The following is a 16,583-nucleotide window of genomic DNA, read 5'->3' as shown; positions in this document are numbered from 1 at the left end:
GTTTAGCAGCCGAGAGGAACAGCAACAGGGAGAGATAAATGGCGAAACAGAGGAACGCTAAATAAGGAAAGTGAGAGTAAGATAATGAGAATAGATGGAAGAATGCAAATGAGGGAAAATGAGTGAATATGATAAGCATGGAAAATGGGTACTAATTAGGAAAAACATCAGAGAGTAAGTGTGTTAAGTCTGGTAAATGAGGAATTATATTTTAGTAGATCTTAATTAAGGATACTGATTGAGGAGAAGGGGTGTGATATGTCGCACGGCATGTGGAGACACAGTGTAACAATGAAAGTGAGGTGGAAGACAGATTGTAAACTTGGCAAAAGGAAAGCAGTTGCAAAGCACAATTATTTCATGACTGAAATACGGCCATTAGAAATAAAAGGACTTATTCTTTTACGCTCTTGATAGACAGTAAATGCTAATGCTTGAATACATGCAAAATAGATGCAACGACACTGGAAATCTAACCAAAAAAGACACAAAAAAGAAAATTGCAGGAAAAGGTTGTGCGAATAACCACATCTTCCTGCCAAAGACTAAAGAAAAGAAAGGAGAAAAAAAAAGCGGTACGGGAAGCACTGGTCTGCAAACATCAATTTATTTGCTATTTGAGGATGTTAATTAAGGAGAAGTGGTGCAAGGCATTTTCATGGATGAATGCTTATTAGACAACTGCAGTAGGAAAGTAGTGCGGTGAGGTAATTAGCTGGTTAAATGGTGGGTAGCTTTCTTGTGGGGATGTGAGTTTATTGTGCGCCGTTGTTGCAAAGGGAATTGTGGTGATCAGCGACATGTTGGTTTTTTTATTTGAGATGAAGACTCAATTTTAGGAGAAATAGATGATAAAATAATTAGTAAATGATGAAATAATGTACAAATATTCTTGACTTTTATTCATGCTGATACCTCAGGATTATGTATTCAGGTTTAGAAGGTAGAAGTTATTCACATGCTGCTGATTTGCAAAAACGAAAAAGATCCGCAGCGTCACTTTTTCATCATGTAAACACATATTCAGATGCTTACAGGACTTATTTGATCAAACCATCCTAAACTATAAGCTGATGGGGTTTAGGCCCCTGTCATCTGAGTAAAATATTAAAAGGTGAACTGTGTCTGCAGCACAATGCATGACTTGTTTGTTTTGAAATGAAAATCTTTCCCCAAACATGACCATGATACTTTTGCTGGGTAACCACACAGCACATGGAAGAAAGAACTTCCTTATGTGGACTTTGTTGCTCTTTCAAACAGCATCGCTAGCTCTTGGCATCTAAGATTGCTGCAAGCCACCAATACAGAAGGACACCCAGTGTGTATCCCTGTGTAAGGCACTGGTTTCTGACAGAAACCTGTATTTGAGGCCCGGGGACAAGAAAACGTCTATTTAGTGTATCATAGATTCTGCATCTGGAGTACTTTCCACCATCCTAACAGAAAGCCCAGTATGTCGTTTTTTCTTTTTTTCATTGACCGATAGAAGCTCACAGAAATCTTCCACACACAAGCTATCAAAATAAAAGAGAGGTTGTAGTATAGAAAACACACTGTCCTCCATAAACCACCCCTTTTTGTTCCTTTTAGGCTTTTTTTGAATGCAGGACAGATGGGACTGAACGATCTGCAGTCTTTTTAATTAAAATGTTTTAATTCATTTTCTTATTTGACGTTTCCTTCCCATTAATTCACAAAGGTTACAAATGAAGGCCAAGACGGGATTTGACGGAGACAATATGCAGCCTATCACGTATCATAACTAGAATTTATGAGTGTATAAATGCCTTAAGCAAAACAAAAATATCATATGGTCTTGACCTCATATTTTATGCTTTTGAATATCTGATGCAGACCAGCTGTGTGTTTCTCTTTTCTCTGTAGGTCTGCAGTTACAGTATTGGGTTAGGATGGACCTCAGTAGCTTACAGTGTCGATCGATGCAGCTTCTTCAGAGAGTCTAGCTGAGCTTTAATGTGATATTCTGAGTGGACAGCTTTTCTTCAAATGCACCTCTTAATCACATCACACATAAATCTCAGCTCTTGGTGTGTGTGTGTGTCTAAAAGCGTGTGTGCATGTATGCATTTGTATTCAGGACCTAAACGAGCACAGGTATTACAGGATAACGTGTTTCTCTGCATGCAGACAGACATGGAGCACATTTGGCTGGCGATCAAAAGACGGGGTTTAACTAGGTTATTGTAAGGTCACGAGGCTGTTAATCATTCTGCATGATAAAACCTTGTACAATAACCGGCGAGATGCCAATTTTTTTTATTTTATTTTATTTTTTTGAGAAATCAGCTGGCGTGGATTCGCGAGTTACTTAGCAACAGAGAGCAGAGTTGTCGACTCTGATCCAACTGTGGATGAGCAGAAGGCAGGAAGAGGTTAGATGCATGAAGCAAGCAGAGAGACACGTTTTTCAAATTTACATTACTGTAAAAACTGTGTTGAAGTCGTAGAAGACAAAAAAGAAGGAATTTGCTTATTTACTTTTGCATTTATATGATACATAAATCAAGACATAAAATATGTATGCAGTAGAAAATGATCCCCAGATATACAGTAGATAGAGTTATGAGCCTTTTTTGGCTTCAAAATGAAACTGGATGAGGGATGAACAGTAGAGGAATGTATCTGCATGTGGATTGTGAGTGACAGAAACCATTTATTTTAACATCCTTTTCCCTTTAGAAAAACCATGGGGTTAACACGGCCTGCAGCTGTGCTTTTTGTTCAAAAAGGAGGAAAATCCGCAGCTTCGGATTAACAGGGATAAATTGCTATAAGAATAAAGGTTATTTTAAACGAAAACTGACACGTTTCAGTTGATACTCCAATGTGATACTCCAAACACAAGGTCTAGAAAACAAGAAGCAACTGGGCATTTTAGAGAAGAGTAAAAATAGATTCAATTGCTCTTGTAAATACTGGCTACTTACTGGGTAATAGTGCTGAAAGAAAGTCGGTGACGAGAACATTGCTCTTACGATGTAATTACAGACTAATAAGTAAAGAAAAGCCACACTTTATATTACAGACCTCATGCCTCATCAAGGCTGTGTGTTATGCGCTCTGTACTTTTACTCATTAACAGACATTACTGCAGCGTGTGGGAGAAAATACAATTTAAAAGAAGGGAGGTTTATTACAACGACGCTGTGTGGATTTATTACCACGTGTCTTCATGTGTGATAGGAGAAAATGTTTGGATGATACTTTTTGTCCTGAACTACAGCAACTCATAGTGGGCACACTGCAAATATACCGCTCTCAAGCACAGCTACGCTAGGTCGCAATTGTTATCCAAGGTGTGACTTCTAGAACTATGGAGCTAATTGTTTATGTCTGATAAGATGTTTATTTTCTTTAAGGACAGAGCAAGAATAATAGTTTTGCTACATGTGCACTACAAAGATGCTATATTACCACATGCTATCAAGTCAACATTCAAATGTCTTCTTTTTGTGTAAAATCAGATGTCTTATGATGCAGTTTTCTCTTCTTTGAATCAAACACCACAAAACAAATGACACCAGACTGACTCACTGCATGAGCTGAAGTCATTAAAGTATAAATGGCGTGCGATCAAAGCATCAATCTTGCTTCCAGCTCCTTTTTTTTATTTGTGTACTTCAGCTTGATTTACAGTTGATCTTTTTCTGGGCCGAACAAGCACTTTTGGCTTGTTTTTCCCTCCCATTATGCCAGCTTTCTTCTTATTGGCTGCCCATCACAAACAGAAGCTTTAAGCAGCAGGTTGGTGGGCTGTGAGCTAAGATTAGAAAAGCTCCCTAAAACTGAGCATTTGGGGCAATAGAAAAGAAAGGAGGAAAAAAGATTACCCCCCTCCCCAATTTATATGCATGTGTTTGTAACTAAAAAAGTTTTCCTCTTCATCTTCTCATTCTACAGTTGTCCAGCATATTAAAAGACATAACATTGTGCTGAAGAGAGAGCTGGGAGAGGGAGCCTTTGGAAAAGTCTTCCTGGCTGAGTGTTATAACCTTTCACCTGACCAGGAGAAGATACTGGTGGCCGTCAAGGTAATGTTGAAGTCCTAAAATTCCTAAGAAACATATTTAGAAATCAGAGAATTAGACTAATTAATTTCATATTGACTCCAGTTTCTGAAAACACAAACTTCTTTTTGCAGCTTTTATAAACCAAAGCCCAGAAATGTAAATAAAATGTATCCTGTGTGCAGTAAAACAAACGGGTCAAGTTTCAACGTGAGATATTTTTAAATTCCGCTGGTCCTACAGAACGATTGATCATGTCAAAATAAAGCTCCTAAATGGCATTATTGAAGGTGAAATTATTATTTTTCTATTCCACGGTATCAGAATTGACATCTGATAAATGAAATACATTGAAAATATTGAACTGGTTCCTGAAATAGATCCATGGTATTTTGAAATAAAATCCCTCACATGGCGTCAGCACGGTATTGAGAATCCATGTTGGCCTCCATTTACTGTGCTATTGTTAGAAAGTCCCTCTTTTCATGGGTTTCTCTGCAAGAATAAGGTGGAATTACACTCAAGAACCGCTGACTTCCGGGGTCAAATTGAATGGTTTCCTAGGGAGCATCGCATCTATGTGTCCATCAGTCTCTCCATCTAGGATGCTTTTTCTGCTGTTCTGCAGAGAAACAGGATCTGAACGGTGAAGAACTTCTCATTAACTATACATGACCTGTGAAAGAGCCCCCTCTGCCCCTGTCCTCCTCTGCCCCTCACTTCCTCTGTCCTCCACACCTCCAGCTCTCACCTGCAGTCTTTTATTTTGTCTCTCCTCAGTCGTCATCCTGACGCTTGCCTTTTCTCAAATCCTACACCTTCGTTTCTCTTCCTACATTTCTTGTTTGCTCCCAGCTTAGCCCTGAACCACCTGCTGATGTATGCTGCTAGCTTAGCGTCGGTTTAGACTGAACACACTTCAAAACACGGACCTGGAAATCGTGGACAGCAGCACAGTTCTTGGTTGTAGAACACGATGCTTCATTTTGCTGGCTGCATGTCAAATCTGGTCAAATGTAGGGGAAAAAATGAACAATTCTCAGATTTCCACGTATCCAGTTACACCATTGAATGTTCTTTCTAAATGACAGCAGATTTGTTTTTAATTAACTAATTGACGACCTGCATGCGTCAGCGTCAGTGATCCTGCTGCCAATACACTGCAATAACACAAAGTGCTGAAGGTTGATGAAAAGAGACTTTCAACAGTACTACCTCCATCTATCCATCCATCCATCCATCCATCCATCCATTGTTGTACATATACATATCGCATAACTTGAAACTAAAATAAAAAAACTGTCTCGTTAAGGAGATGCTTAGAGTGTAGAAATCCAAATAAAGATAGTTTCTGTCTGCAAATAAATATGTTGTCACTTCTTACCAGCTGCTTTTAATTAAAAGAAGGAGACATCAAATTAATACAGACTATTCCTCGAGGTTTTCTAGGCAAATCAAATCCCACGAGATGTTTGAACACTCAGGAGGATACACACATCTGATCTGATCACTTAAAAACAAGAGTGCTGAGAATCTGTTGTAATGACTGGATTTTAGAAACAAATTTGATTTGCCTGTGAGAGTTGTCAGTGTATTTAATTCAATCCCTGGCCAAAAATTATGGAATCACCACACTTTGATGAAGTTTATTCAGCTTTCCCCCCCTTTTTTCTTTAAACTTTCTTAGAAATAAACAAATCATCTGTCATTCTATGTTGTCGATATATTTGCTACAGATTTTATACAAGGCGTCGTATAATCCTTTCCATTGTTTGAGTAGACACCTCTCTTGTTGGGGGCCATGCTTCCTTTCAGTCAGCCAGGTGTAGCAGCAGCTTGTTAAGGTCCTCAAACTCTTTCTTTTAACTGCAGACTATTTTGCATATTTAAATTTGCACAGGTATTTGCTTTAGAAATGCAAATTGCAAGGAGTTTCAATACTTCTTTCCTCAACACTCAGTGATTTCATCCTGCAAATGTGGTTATTCCATCATTTCTGCCAACAGCTATAATTATTGTGTCCTGTAATTCCACTGTACAGAATAAAGGGGAAAGGACATGGATTATGAGGAATGCACTTCCTTTATGATAAACCACGCCATGCTTATATTGCTCTCTGTGAGTCACGCTACATTACAGGTACAGGTTCTCATTTGTATACCACATTACAATGACCTACACACACTAATAGAGCTTAATGGGCCTGGATTTTAGGGTTATCTATCAATCAATCCGTCATCCATAATACAGAAGCAAGTTTTACTGTTACTGTATATTAAACACTGAGTTGCCATCGATCAGAGGATAATTGTAACAAGTGCACATAAAAACAATATGCATATGCACATGCACGCAGGCAAGCTCATGCAAACACATTTACGCTCCTGCATCCCATCAGTCATGAACTCCGAGCACTTTCAATAATGTTCCCTTCACGCATGTATATGACTCACCACATTTGTGAGCTGGAGGTTGTTGATTGCTTTTTATTTGTCCATGGACCTGAATGTGCTCAGACTGGATGACTAACAGTGCAGTGTTATGAGTTTCAGCATGGGAATTAATGCAGCTTTCAGTACAGAAAGTCACACTGTGATTTGTAATACTCCCAGGCTCACAGGAAAGTCAGTATTTTTCCTAAACTCAACATTAATATGTTTGGCTCAATACAATGATTAATACTGGTCACAGTGGTCATTTGATACTGATTGAGACCAGCGGTGCAGTGAATAACATTTTTTTTCCTCTTTAAGTTCATTTTTCTTTTCCAGTTTTTTTTAAGGAGCACACAGTACAGTACATCATAGATTAGACTTCTGGGAGTCGTTGTCAGTCAAACTGGGATAATGAGGAAAATTGTCCATGTTTTATGAGCATCTCTTAAGAAGTCACTTTTTGCAAAGAAATTGTAAAAGCTTCATTAGAAGTTAATAGATCATTACAGATAAGTTATAAACCATGCTAAGAACAAAGTCTGGGCTTTCAGCATCATATTCATCGCCTCTTATTGCCTCCTGCTGGTTTCTTTCAGAGTGAGGAACAGCTGTGTTTATTTGTGGCTTTCAAACATTCAGAACTGCACTGATATGAAAAACCACACCAATAAAAATAACTGGAAACCTCAAAGCTGGTTTTAATAGCTATTCATTGACCTACACAGCGTCAGTCTTCATTTTTAGCCATTATTAATTCTATTAATTACGAACAATAAACTGATAACATTAAATATAACAGTGAAAGGTCCTGCAAAGACATCTGAGGAAAGTCAGTCAACTCACATATCCTATGCATATTCTCAAGTTACATGGTGAGACAGGGGTACAGGCATTCATATACACTATCTATACTGTAATAATCATCTTCTTGCAGTATCACCTTACAGTCTGCAGTGTACTCGACCATGCCTCTGTTTCACAGTACATTATTGGTTGAATGTAAGTGCTTAAGGTTGAAGTCTGTCTAATATTCTTCCATTTTAGTGCTTTTGATGAAAGGTCAGAGGTCATCTCATTCTGCTTTTTCTAAGTCAGCGCTCCTGTAGATCTGTATTTGTAGTCAGAGGTTCTACCTGCAATGTGTGTGCACAGGCACACTCGCCACACGCTCATAGCTCATGTATATCTCTATCATATACTGTAGGAAGACAATCAATTATTCATGTAGGACAAGAGAAACTTTTCTATATTTTTCTTCTTATATGTGAAATTAATACACACCCCGTATCACTTTCATTTCCTGTAACTCACCCCCGAACACGCACACAGTCATTCACTTTCACTTCACATACACTCTCTGTCATGGATGCTTGTATTACACAAGCTCCCTGACAGATTTCCTGATTCATGGAAGGGAGACAAAGATTAGTTTCAAAGGGAACAGGGAAACATAATGAATGTAAACAGTGCTGTACTTTGTAATGGCTAGCATTAATATAAAATGTCTCCATCCTTTTCCTGCTCTGCTGTCATATCGGTCCTTGTTTGGTGCCAGTAATTTCACACTGTTTGTGCCGTGTTGCTGTAACTCACTTTTATACGCACTTTTGTATTGTTTTTTTCACACAGTGGACCTCAGCCAAATAAATTGGAGGAGAATCAATCCACTATGAAAATGACCAATTGGCAGAAGTGTATGTGGTATAATGTGTGAGGTTTTGATTTGTCACTTTATTAAAATGTCACTTGTGTGTGTGCGTGCGCGTTTGTGTGTGTGCAGACACTTAAAGAGGCCAGCGAAAATGCCAGGAAGGATTTCCATCGTGAGGCTGAGCTGCTGACGAACCTTCAGCATGAGCATATTGTCACTTTCTACGGAGTGTGCGTGGAGAGCGACCCGCTCATTATGGTGTTTGAGTACATGAAACACGGTGACCTCAACAAGTTCCTCAGGCATGACTCTCTTCTTCAATATGTAAAATGGCAAAATTTTAAATGTGTTTTTCTCTAAAGAGTTTCTATGAAAAATGAGCGATCAAAGAATTAAAGATTAGGAAGCTTGCGTGTGCTAATCCAGTTTAATCTTCTACATACTCTCTATTAGAGGGACACATGTAAACATCTTACATGGTTGATACATGGCTGAAAAGACAAATGATACATTGTTTCCCTTGTTTTTTTCTCACAGGGCTCATGGTCCAGATGCAGTTTTGATGGCAGAGGGCCAGACCACCAGACCTGTGGAGCTGACCCAGTCTCAAATGCTTCACATTGCCCAGCAGATAGCGTCTGGCATGGTCTACCTGGCATCACAACACTTTGTGCACCGTGACCTGGCCACAAGGTTTGTAAAATACTCAGTTAATGCGTTAGGAACAAGCAAACACGATGTGTGTTTGCTTGTTCCTAACAGATGCCAGATGTGTCATTAAACAGGAACTTTTATTCTGATCCTTGAGGAATTTATTTAAAACTCATAATGACTGAGTACGAACAATCGCTAATACTACCTAAAAACATCTAACAAGGAGGACTGTAGCTATTAGCGGAACCAGCAAAGTAATCAGCTAGAGATAATCTGTAAAACAGTCATGGTAATAACCATATAATAAGATATATGGTTGTAGTTTAACACCCTTCATTTTAACTCAGCAATGTGAAACATCTTTATTGAGTCTCACTGTGTTTGTTGTCCAAAAGGAACTGCCTGGTGGGTGAGAACCTGCTGGTAAAGATTGGAGACTTTGGCATGTCAAGAGATGTCTACAGCACTGACTACTACAGGGTAGGTGTATGTGTCGATATCTTTTCAGGCCTTTCTTTCAGCCTCCCCTCCCTCCCTGCTGCATGGGTGCCTCTCTGCTACTCCCCTGCATGGGCATGACTGATGGACGTGGGGGTTTGAGTAAGACACTCGCAGGGATAGGTTAACTCAACAGAAGGAGTTGGAAATGGTTAGCATGTTTGATTAGGTGAGTTTGTGGGGTGTTACATTTGCTTTAAGTAACTAAAAGAGTACAGGTGAAAGGAATGCATTTAAAAAGATCCATGTTCGGTGTTTTTGAGCATTTTTGTGTACCGCAGGGATATTTAGCAGCTTTTCTTGCTGTCCTTGGATAACTCAGGGGTACAAAACAAAACTGAAAGTGTGTGTTTTTCTTTCTGCAGATAATCTGTTACTTTTCCAAAAGGCCAAAATCTAATCAGTTGTATTGATTGATAGGTAGTTGGACTGTCCATTTTTCCTGCCCTTTCTCTCATTCTCTCTGACAAACCGACACAACTGACAGTGACAGAGCAGGAGAGAGAAAGAGGTAGAAGACTGCAGGCATTCAATGGCTAGACAATCGTTTAAAAATTCAGAAAGATAATAATATACAACTGATGGATGGATCATTCAGTGATGGTAATTTTGCAGTAATAATTTATCTTGAACAGAAATGCTATTGTAGTTATGAAAATCTATATTTCTAACTTGCTGGGAAACAGAGTTGTCTTTGCAGTTTGTTCTCCTTTCACACGTTCCACATGCATTATTACACATATGTACTTTGGTATAAATTGTAATGTATATGCACTGTATTGGCATGCTGATATAAGAAAACACAAGATATTTTTTTCCTGTTTCTCATTAAATATATTAAAATTGTCTGCAACTACTGGGGCTAAAAAAATGAAGTCAAGTTAGAAGTGCCAGAAACTGCAGTTCCTTTAGTGGCCACTTGAGGCTGCCCACATTAAGTGAGTCTGTTCCCTATTTTCCCATCTGTATGATGATTGTGTCTTGCACAATAAAATAAACAGGTTCTTTGATTATGTATGGAGAACAACTAAAAAAAAAAATGTGAGCGTAAGTATGAAAATGGTCATTTTTAAACAGTTAGTGCAATGCTTTTGGTAAATCACTTGAATTAAGGGTAAAACTGCAGTATTATTATCCAAATGTTTATGAGCCTTGCTATATCTGTGTCTGTGGATTGCAGCTGTACGCTTTATGAGTATAACTTACTAACCAAGCTTGCTACATTCAACTGTGGCTGTAGCTCAGGTGGCAGAGCAGGTCAGCCACTAATCAGAAGGTCGGTGGTTCGATCCCAGGCTGCCTCCTGGCTGCATGCCAAATATCCTTGGGCAAGATACTAACCCCATGTTTGCCTACTGGTGGTGGTCAGAGGGCCCGGTGGCGCCAGTGTCCGGCAGCCTCGCCTCTGTCAGTGCGCCCCAGGGCAGCTGTGGCTACAATGTAGCTTGCTATCGCCAGTGTGTGAATGTGTGTGTGAATGGGTGAATGACTGAATGTAGTGTTAAGCGCTTTGGGACTTCCTGAAGACTGTGCTCATCCTTTATATACAGTCTGTGATTTCCTCACCGAAAGCTTGTGATACCCCACAAAACTATAAATGCCACGTTTCCTGAACGAATCTTTTTTAAAAGAACATAAAAAAATTCTCTTTTTTCGAGGTCTTTGATAATGACTGTTGACATAAAATCAAAATAACAGGTTATATTTGTATAATTAGATATATGAGATATATGATATATGACAATTAAAGATTGGTTTGCTGCTGTGGCATTTTTTGTGCTATGTCTGTGTGACGACACACAGCAAGCTCCCCGCTCCTCCTCCGTCCTTTCACCCGTCCTCAATAAAGCTAAGTGCTGTGGCTGTAGTCATGGTAACGGCAGAGGGCAGTGGCGGTGGGTCTCTTACTTGGGTCTCCAACGTTTCTCAGGAAGAAAAGTAATCAGAGAAGTTCTGTTTAGTATGCTGAGGCAGTAGTGGAGAAATAGAGGTGGAGAAGGAGTGAGATGTAAGTGTGGGAGATGGAGGCAGGAGGGTGGCAAAGCGATGAAAGGAGAGAAAGGCTTGGAAATAAGGGGGGGTAGCAGGAGAAGAAGAGAAAGAGGGAGGAGAAGGAGTGGGATGCCAGGAAAGAAGAAAACAAGATACAAATAAATATACAAAAAGAGAGACGAGGCAGTAATAGAGCGATACTGGGGCATACGGCACTGCTTAAGACGACCACGGAGCAGCGTATCAGAGTAAAATGACAAAAAAAAGGACAGAGAGGTAGACAGACAGGAGAAAAACAAAAACCAGAATAGAGGCACAGGAGGGTGGAAGGTAAAACATAGTGATTCAGCCGTATTTCAGCATCCAGGAGAGACAGAGGTTTGTGTGTGAGTGTGGGGGGACGTGTAGAGTGTAGGGACCCAGTCATGCTCTTGCGTCAGACAAGTGAAGATGAGTCATAGAGGAATTGGAGCCCCCCCCCAACCCCATGCCTGTGTGTGTGCGTGTATATGTGCAGGGAAATAGATGCAGAGGCGTAGGATTGAAGGGGCTGTGATGACGTCATTGAATCCCCTGTTACACAATGAACCTGACAGGCGCTTCAGGAGACAGACAGGATGCCTCAAATCAAACCTTGAGCCTTTCCACACAGGCTCGGTGTGCGTGTGTGTGTGTGGGCGTATGGGTGCGTGGGTGGGGCTCGACTCCAACACTACAGCACATTTATTCATTTTCCCCTAAACTGATTTTATGGCCAAATTTGTAGGATGAAAGAAAATTAAGGTTTCATGCCTGACTGTTTTACGCTGCTGACACGGCCTGTAGAGGAACACGGGCAGTGAAGCGGAGCTGACAAATCTCTGAGTAATTTTTTTGGGTAGTGGGTGGGTTTTTTTTCTTCAGAGACAAGTATCGACCTTGTGAAGCACCTGGAGAGGTGACAGTGAAACAGTTATCTGTGATTAAGCAAATGTGCATCAAGACAAAACTGAGAGGATGTAACACAAATTATTCAACTGCTCATTGCTCATGTACATGGCCTCATTGTACCTTTTATATCATTATTATTATATTATTATTACAAAGAAAGAGACCTAATTCACATACTGCATTGGTTACCAAGAAATTGATGGGGCAAAGTTTTTTGCCTTCGAGCTTGTTGTGAAAGTGTGCACGCTAACCCAGTCCTATTTGTATAGTTGTGTAGAACTGATTGCAACATCACAGGGACTGAAAAATCAAAAGTCAAAAGCAAGTAGAAACAAATAAAACGATGATCTAAAGTTTGCATGCTTACATAAGCTGAGACTTCATATCTTCTGGTTAAGAGATTATGTCATTAATGGCTCAACGAGAAAGTTTATGCAATCATCACACCACCCTACTTAGTCTCTGAGGACAACAGCCAATAATTGCCCATTTATAAAACTTGCTGTAATACACAAACTATTTGTTTTTGTTTGTTTCTTTGTCTGCAAATTCTCCCTGGATCATTATCTAGGAAAAATTTGAAACAAAGGTCCCTTAAGGTTCTTATCTATATCAGATGTTATGCTGTCATCGTGTTGTCTAGCGACCACCTAGCAACAGTGACACTTTTTAGCATTGAAGCTCCTATAATGCAGTATTAAAGCATCCCATTGTTTTAAGTTCAAGACAATAATATCTCATTTATATCCACAAAGGCTAAATTATGCATGATGTACTACAACACTATCATGTTGCTTAGCAACCACTTTGCAGTGGGCTAAAGTGACCCATTTTTTTAACATTTAAACAACATCTATTGCCCGTTTTTTACTTTTCTCAATGTGATTAAATATATCAGTTCAGCAATAGCATGGACAAGCCAAACAATACTGTAGCATGAGTGCATATTATTGAAGAGAAATTAAATAAAAGGCAAAATCATCGTGCCGATTTTGTCCACATCGTTTGTTTACCTGTGTGAAAGCAAAGCCTGTTCAACCCTGGCTGGTGAATCTAACCTGTGATGCCAAAAGTCTTGCCTTTTACTTTGGATTTTGCATATGAATATGTACAAATCTTCTTTGGGAGATTATTTGAATGTTAACACAGACTTTTGCAGGCTTTTTTACTTCCTCATTGTTGTCCTAACAAAACATCAGCATGTGGCCATTGGGAATTTTTTTACTTGACAACTGCACGTTGAAGAAGTACTACCATCGTATCGTGTTTTTACTCGACATGAGCACCATCACAAAAAATACTTAAACTGTAGCTTAAACCTACATGTCATTGGCTTTACTGTATCTGAGCTGGCCAGGAGAGAACCAGCACACAAACACATACCATCACATGTACTTAGACACAAGCGTTCTTGAGTTTTTTCCATGACAGCACAGACAACGATACGGTTCCCTGTGTAAGAGCGAGTGGGCGGGGTTACTCACGTAAGCTCCTCCTACATTAAAATCCCATAATGCCTTCTTTTCAACGTGCAGTTGCCATGGATACCACAGCCTCTGGGAGGTCATCACAAAGAACACACATCCCTCCTCTCTGCTGTGTTTTTTCCTCGTCTTTTTGAGGCTTTCCTGGAACACTCAGACAGTGGTCGAGGTGAAATAATGCATATTTATAAGACAGAGACGGAGGGAGACAGGCAGGCGGGCTTAGAGACAGTGAAGGAAGGTGAGAACGATTGAGAGAGATTGAGGGGGAGAGAGATAAGGGAGCAGGAAAGAAGACAAAGACTGATGACGAAGCCACTGACAGCAAAGACAAAACACAGAATGAGCCGATGACAGAGAGAAATGCAGCAACTAGGCGTAGGTAAAAAATCTTAGGAAGCGTGTTTGGTCTTCAGACTGATGCACTGTAAACACGACTTTCTTAATATTTGATGACCCCCTCCTCCCAGTGACAGGAAGACTCAGTCTGAGGCTTTCCTTTCCTGCTCTTTCATGGGTTTTCTCTCCTGTTTTCTATTTAATTCAGCCCTGTTGGTGCCCTTTTGAAGTGACTGCCCTTCACTTTGTTCCTCATTGTCTCGCCAATGAACGCACACAAATACACGTATGGTTAACAAACATAAAAGGAGAGATGTTGCGTGGCAGTTCAAGAGGCCCGTATTAATATTTCAGAGCATTAGGGGAAATGATCAGTCATGATGAATAACACAAAAGACTAATGGATATAATGAAATAATTAAAAACTATCAATAGAGTAGAACGGAAAAATCTCCCCGACAAAGCAAGTAATAACAACGCTGCTCGACTTAACTGCAAATCCTTTGTTGATTCACGCATGAGTGATTTTTATTCACAAAAAAACAAAAATAAACTAAAAAACATTAAAACATATACAGAGAAAAATGAGTTTCAGACAGTTTCCAATGAGTAGGAAATTATATAGAGCCATTATGTTCTCATTTTGTTTAATGTTGTAGGCGTAATTGTTGGTTAGTTTGCAGTATATTTATTATAATGTTAATCTTCCACGTGCAATAATAAATAGAGCTGTATTTGGTTAGAAATGACATTGTTTTTTTGTTGGTTTTAGATTTTTTTTAGTCTAAACAGATTATTAACACATCATGTTAGTGTTGTCGCTGCTCATAAAATGCCTTCTTGGCAGTCCTCGCTTTTCTTCCATTAATGATCTGCATCACCATGTAACACATTACAGTCACTAACAAACAGTTTGGTTGTTACTTGAATACACTTTCAGAGGTAGGTGTTATATAAGCTCAGCCTACACCCTTTCAGTTTGCCATTTGAGTTCCTGTGATGAACATTAACTGAATAAAAAAAAAAAACAAGTTTGGAAGTTCCTCAGTTATCTGCATGATGGGCAAAAATTCAGAAAAAAAAAATCGATTTTAGGCTGAATTCAAGAACATTCTAGATTTTTCATCATTTTTATTGCACTACAGGGTAAGACCGTGACAGTGAAGAGCACAATGCACCGAGGTCTATGAGGGGCCTGCAAACCAAATTTCATTCTTTCACTCTTTAAAACTCACATGTATGCATTTTCTAACACAGGAAGTTAAGCAGGAAGTCACTCTTCAAAACGCTGGATGACTATCCAAATATATTATAATACATTGGACAAATTCGAAGAGAGACTACAGATTCTTTGTTCTTCAAGGGTTTATAAAGAACTCGGTGATCACATTCAAACCTTTACTGGAGTTTTGAACTATAGAAGCAGCGATTAAGGGCAGAGTTCAATCGAATGGTGGATTACATTTATTTAATGAGCTCCTTTAAAAAATATTCAGTATGTTGATTTGCCATGAATTCAAAGCACTACCAAAGAATTTCAGAACCAGCAGAATAACCATGCGCTTTCTACACGAGGAGGGGAAACCCCTCTTTAGATGTGGCAAAGGGTTATAGTCAACAATGCAGGAATGCATAACCCAGATTAGAGTGGCATTTGTGAAAATGACTTTGGTATTGATGAATACAGACCACGGTCAGTTGGAGACAATAATGACCTACACAGTACATATAGACAACTCTGGACATGGAAATCATCACACTGCTAATTATGCTGGCTATAATCCAGCTGTTGTTCTGATATCCAGTTTTCATTATCAAATTATTATGACCAAAAGGTTTCATTTTAATTATATCATTGTGAGATCTTTTAGAGATTTTGGGAGGAAAAAAGAAAATTATTATTATTATTACTCAAATAAATTTCATAAATTCCATCATGGATGGATGATGGATCCATTCACCAGTGTTCATGTTGACAGCAAATTTAGTTTTAGTCATACATTTAGTCATTCACTAAAACACCTTATAGTTTTATTACTCTAGTTTTATTCAAATAAATATCATAAGATTACATTAAAAAGTATATTTTATTTGACTAAAGTATGAAGTATAAGAGCTTGTTGTGTTTTTACCCGTGAGAGTTGCTCCACGTGGTTTACAAAGCATCTTTTTTTCACTGACATCAAATGTGACGTGGTTTCATGAGAAACAGGGAGCACAGGAGCTAGTTTTACCATTTTCCAGATCAAATGTGCGCGTCAAGGAGAGTACTCCTGATTGGATCACTTCCCAACTTGTCCTTCCTTTTCACAAAACTTAATTAGTTCTGATCGGATCTCGTCTCTCCAGAATATTTACATCTGGTTTATATTTGTTGACGGAAGTTTCGATACATTTCATTAAAGCTTTTTTCCTCATGAATTAGTTTTTGTTTATTTATTGACTTGTTTACCAAAAATTTTGGTCAATGGTATTAAGGCTGCTTCGTACACACACTCACTGAGATCAGTCATGTAAAACTCATGTTTTCGCCTGATCTGGGCCCTAAATGGAATTTGCTTTTCAGCAT

General features: G+C 39.1%; 1 protein-coding gene across 5 annotated transcripts in view; it reads left to right on the top strand.

Moving 5' to 3' along the window:
* ntrk2a (neurotrophic tyrosine kinase, receptor, type 2a) overlaps nt 1–16,583 on the top strand; it is a 106,609-nt gene that overhangs the window by 75,477 nt on the left and 14,549 nt on the right. For 4 of the 5 annotated variants that reach the window (XM_084946225.1, XM_084946223.1, XM_084946221.1 and 1 more), the window contains 4 exons: nt 3,925–4,055; nt 8,247–8,419; nt 8,655–8,810; nt 9,167–9,257. In XM_084946225.1, coding sequence (XP_084802351.1) covers nt 3,925–4,055; nt 8,247–8,419; nt 8,655–8,810; nt 9,167–9,257 — 551 coding nt within the window. The remainder of the gene's footprint in view (nt 1–3,924; nt 4,056–8,246; nt 8,420–8,654; nt 8,811–9,166; nt 9,258–16,583) is intronic. The other variant, XM_084946224.1, reaches the window with a different exon arrangement.

This window comes from Perissodus microlepis, chromosome 12, assembly GCF_051167445.1.
Source record: "Perissodus microlepis isolate ML-2025 ecotype Zambia chromosome 12, ASM5116744v1, whole genome shotgun sequence".
NCBI lineage: Eukaryota > Metazoa > Chordata > Actinopteri > Cichliformes > Cichlidae > Perissodus > Perissodus microlepis.
Note: the sequence above shows the minus strand (reverse complement) of the source record. Positions and strands in the feature narration are given on the sequence as shown.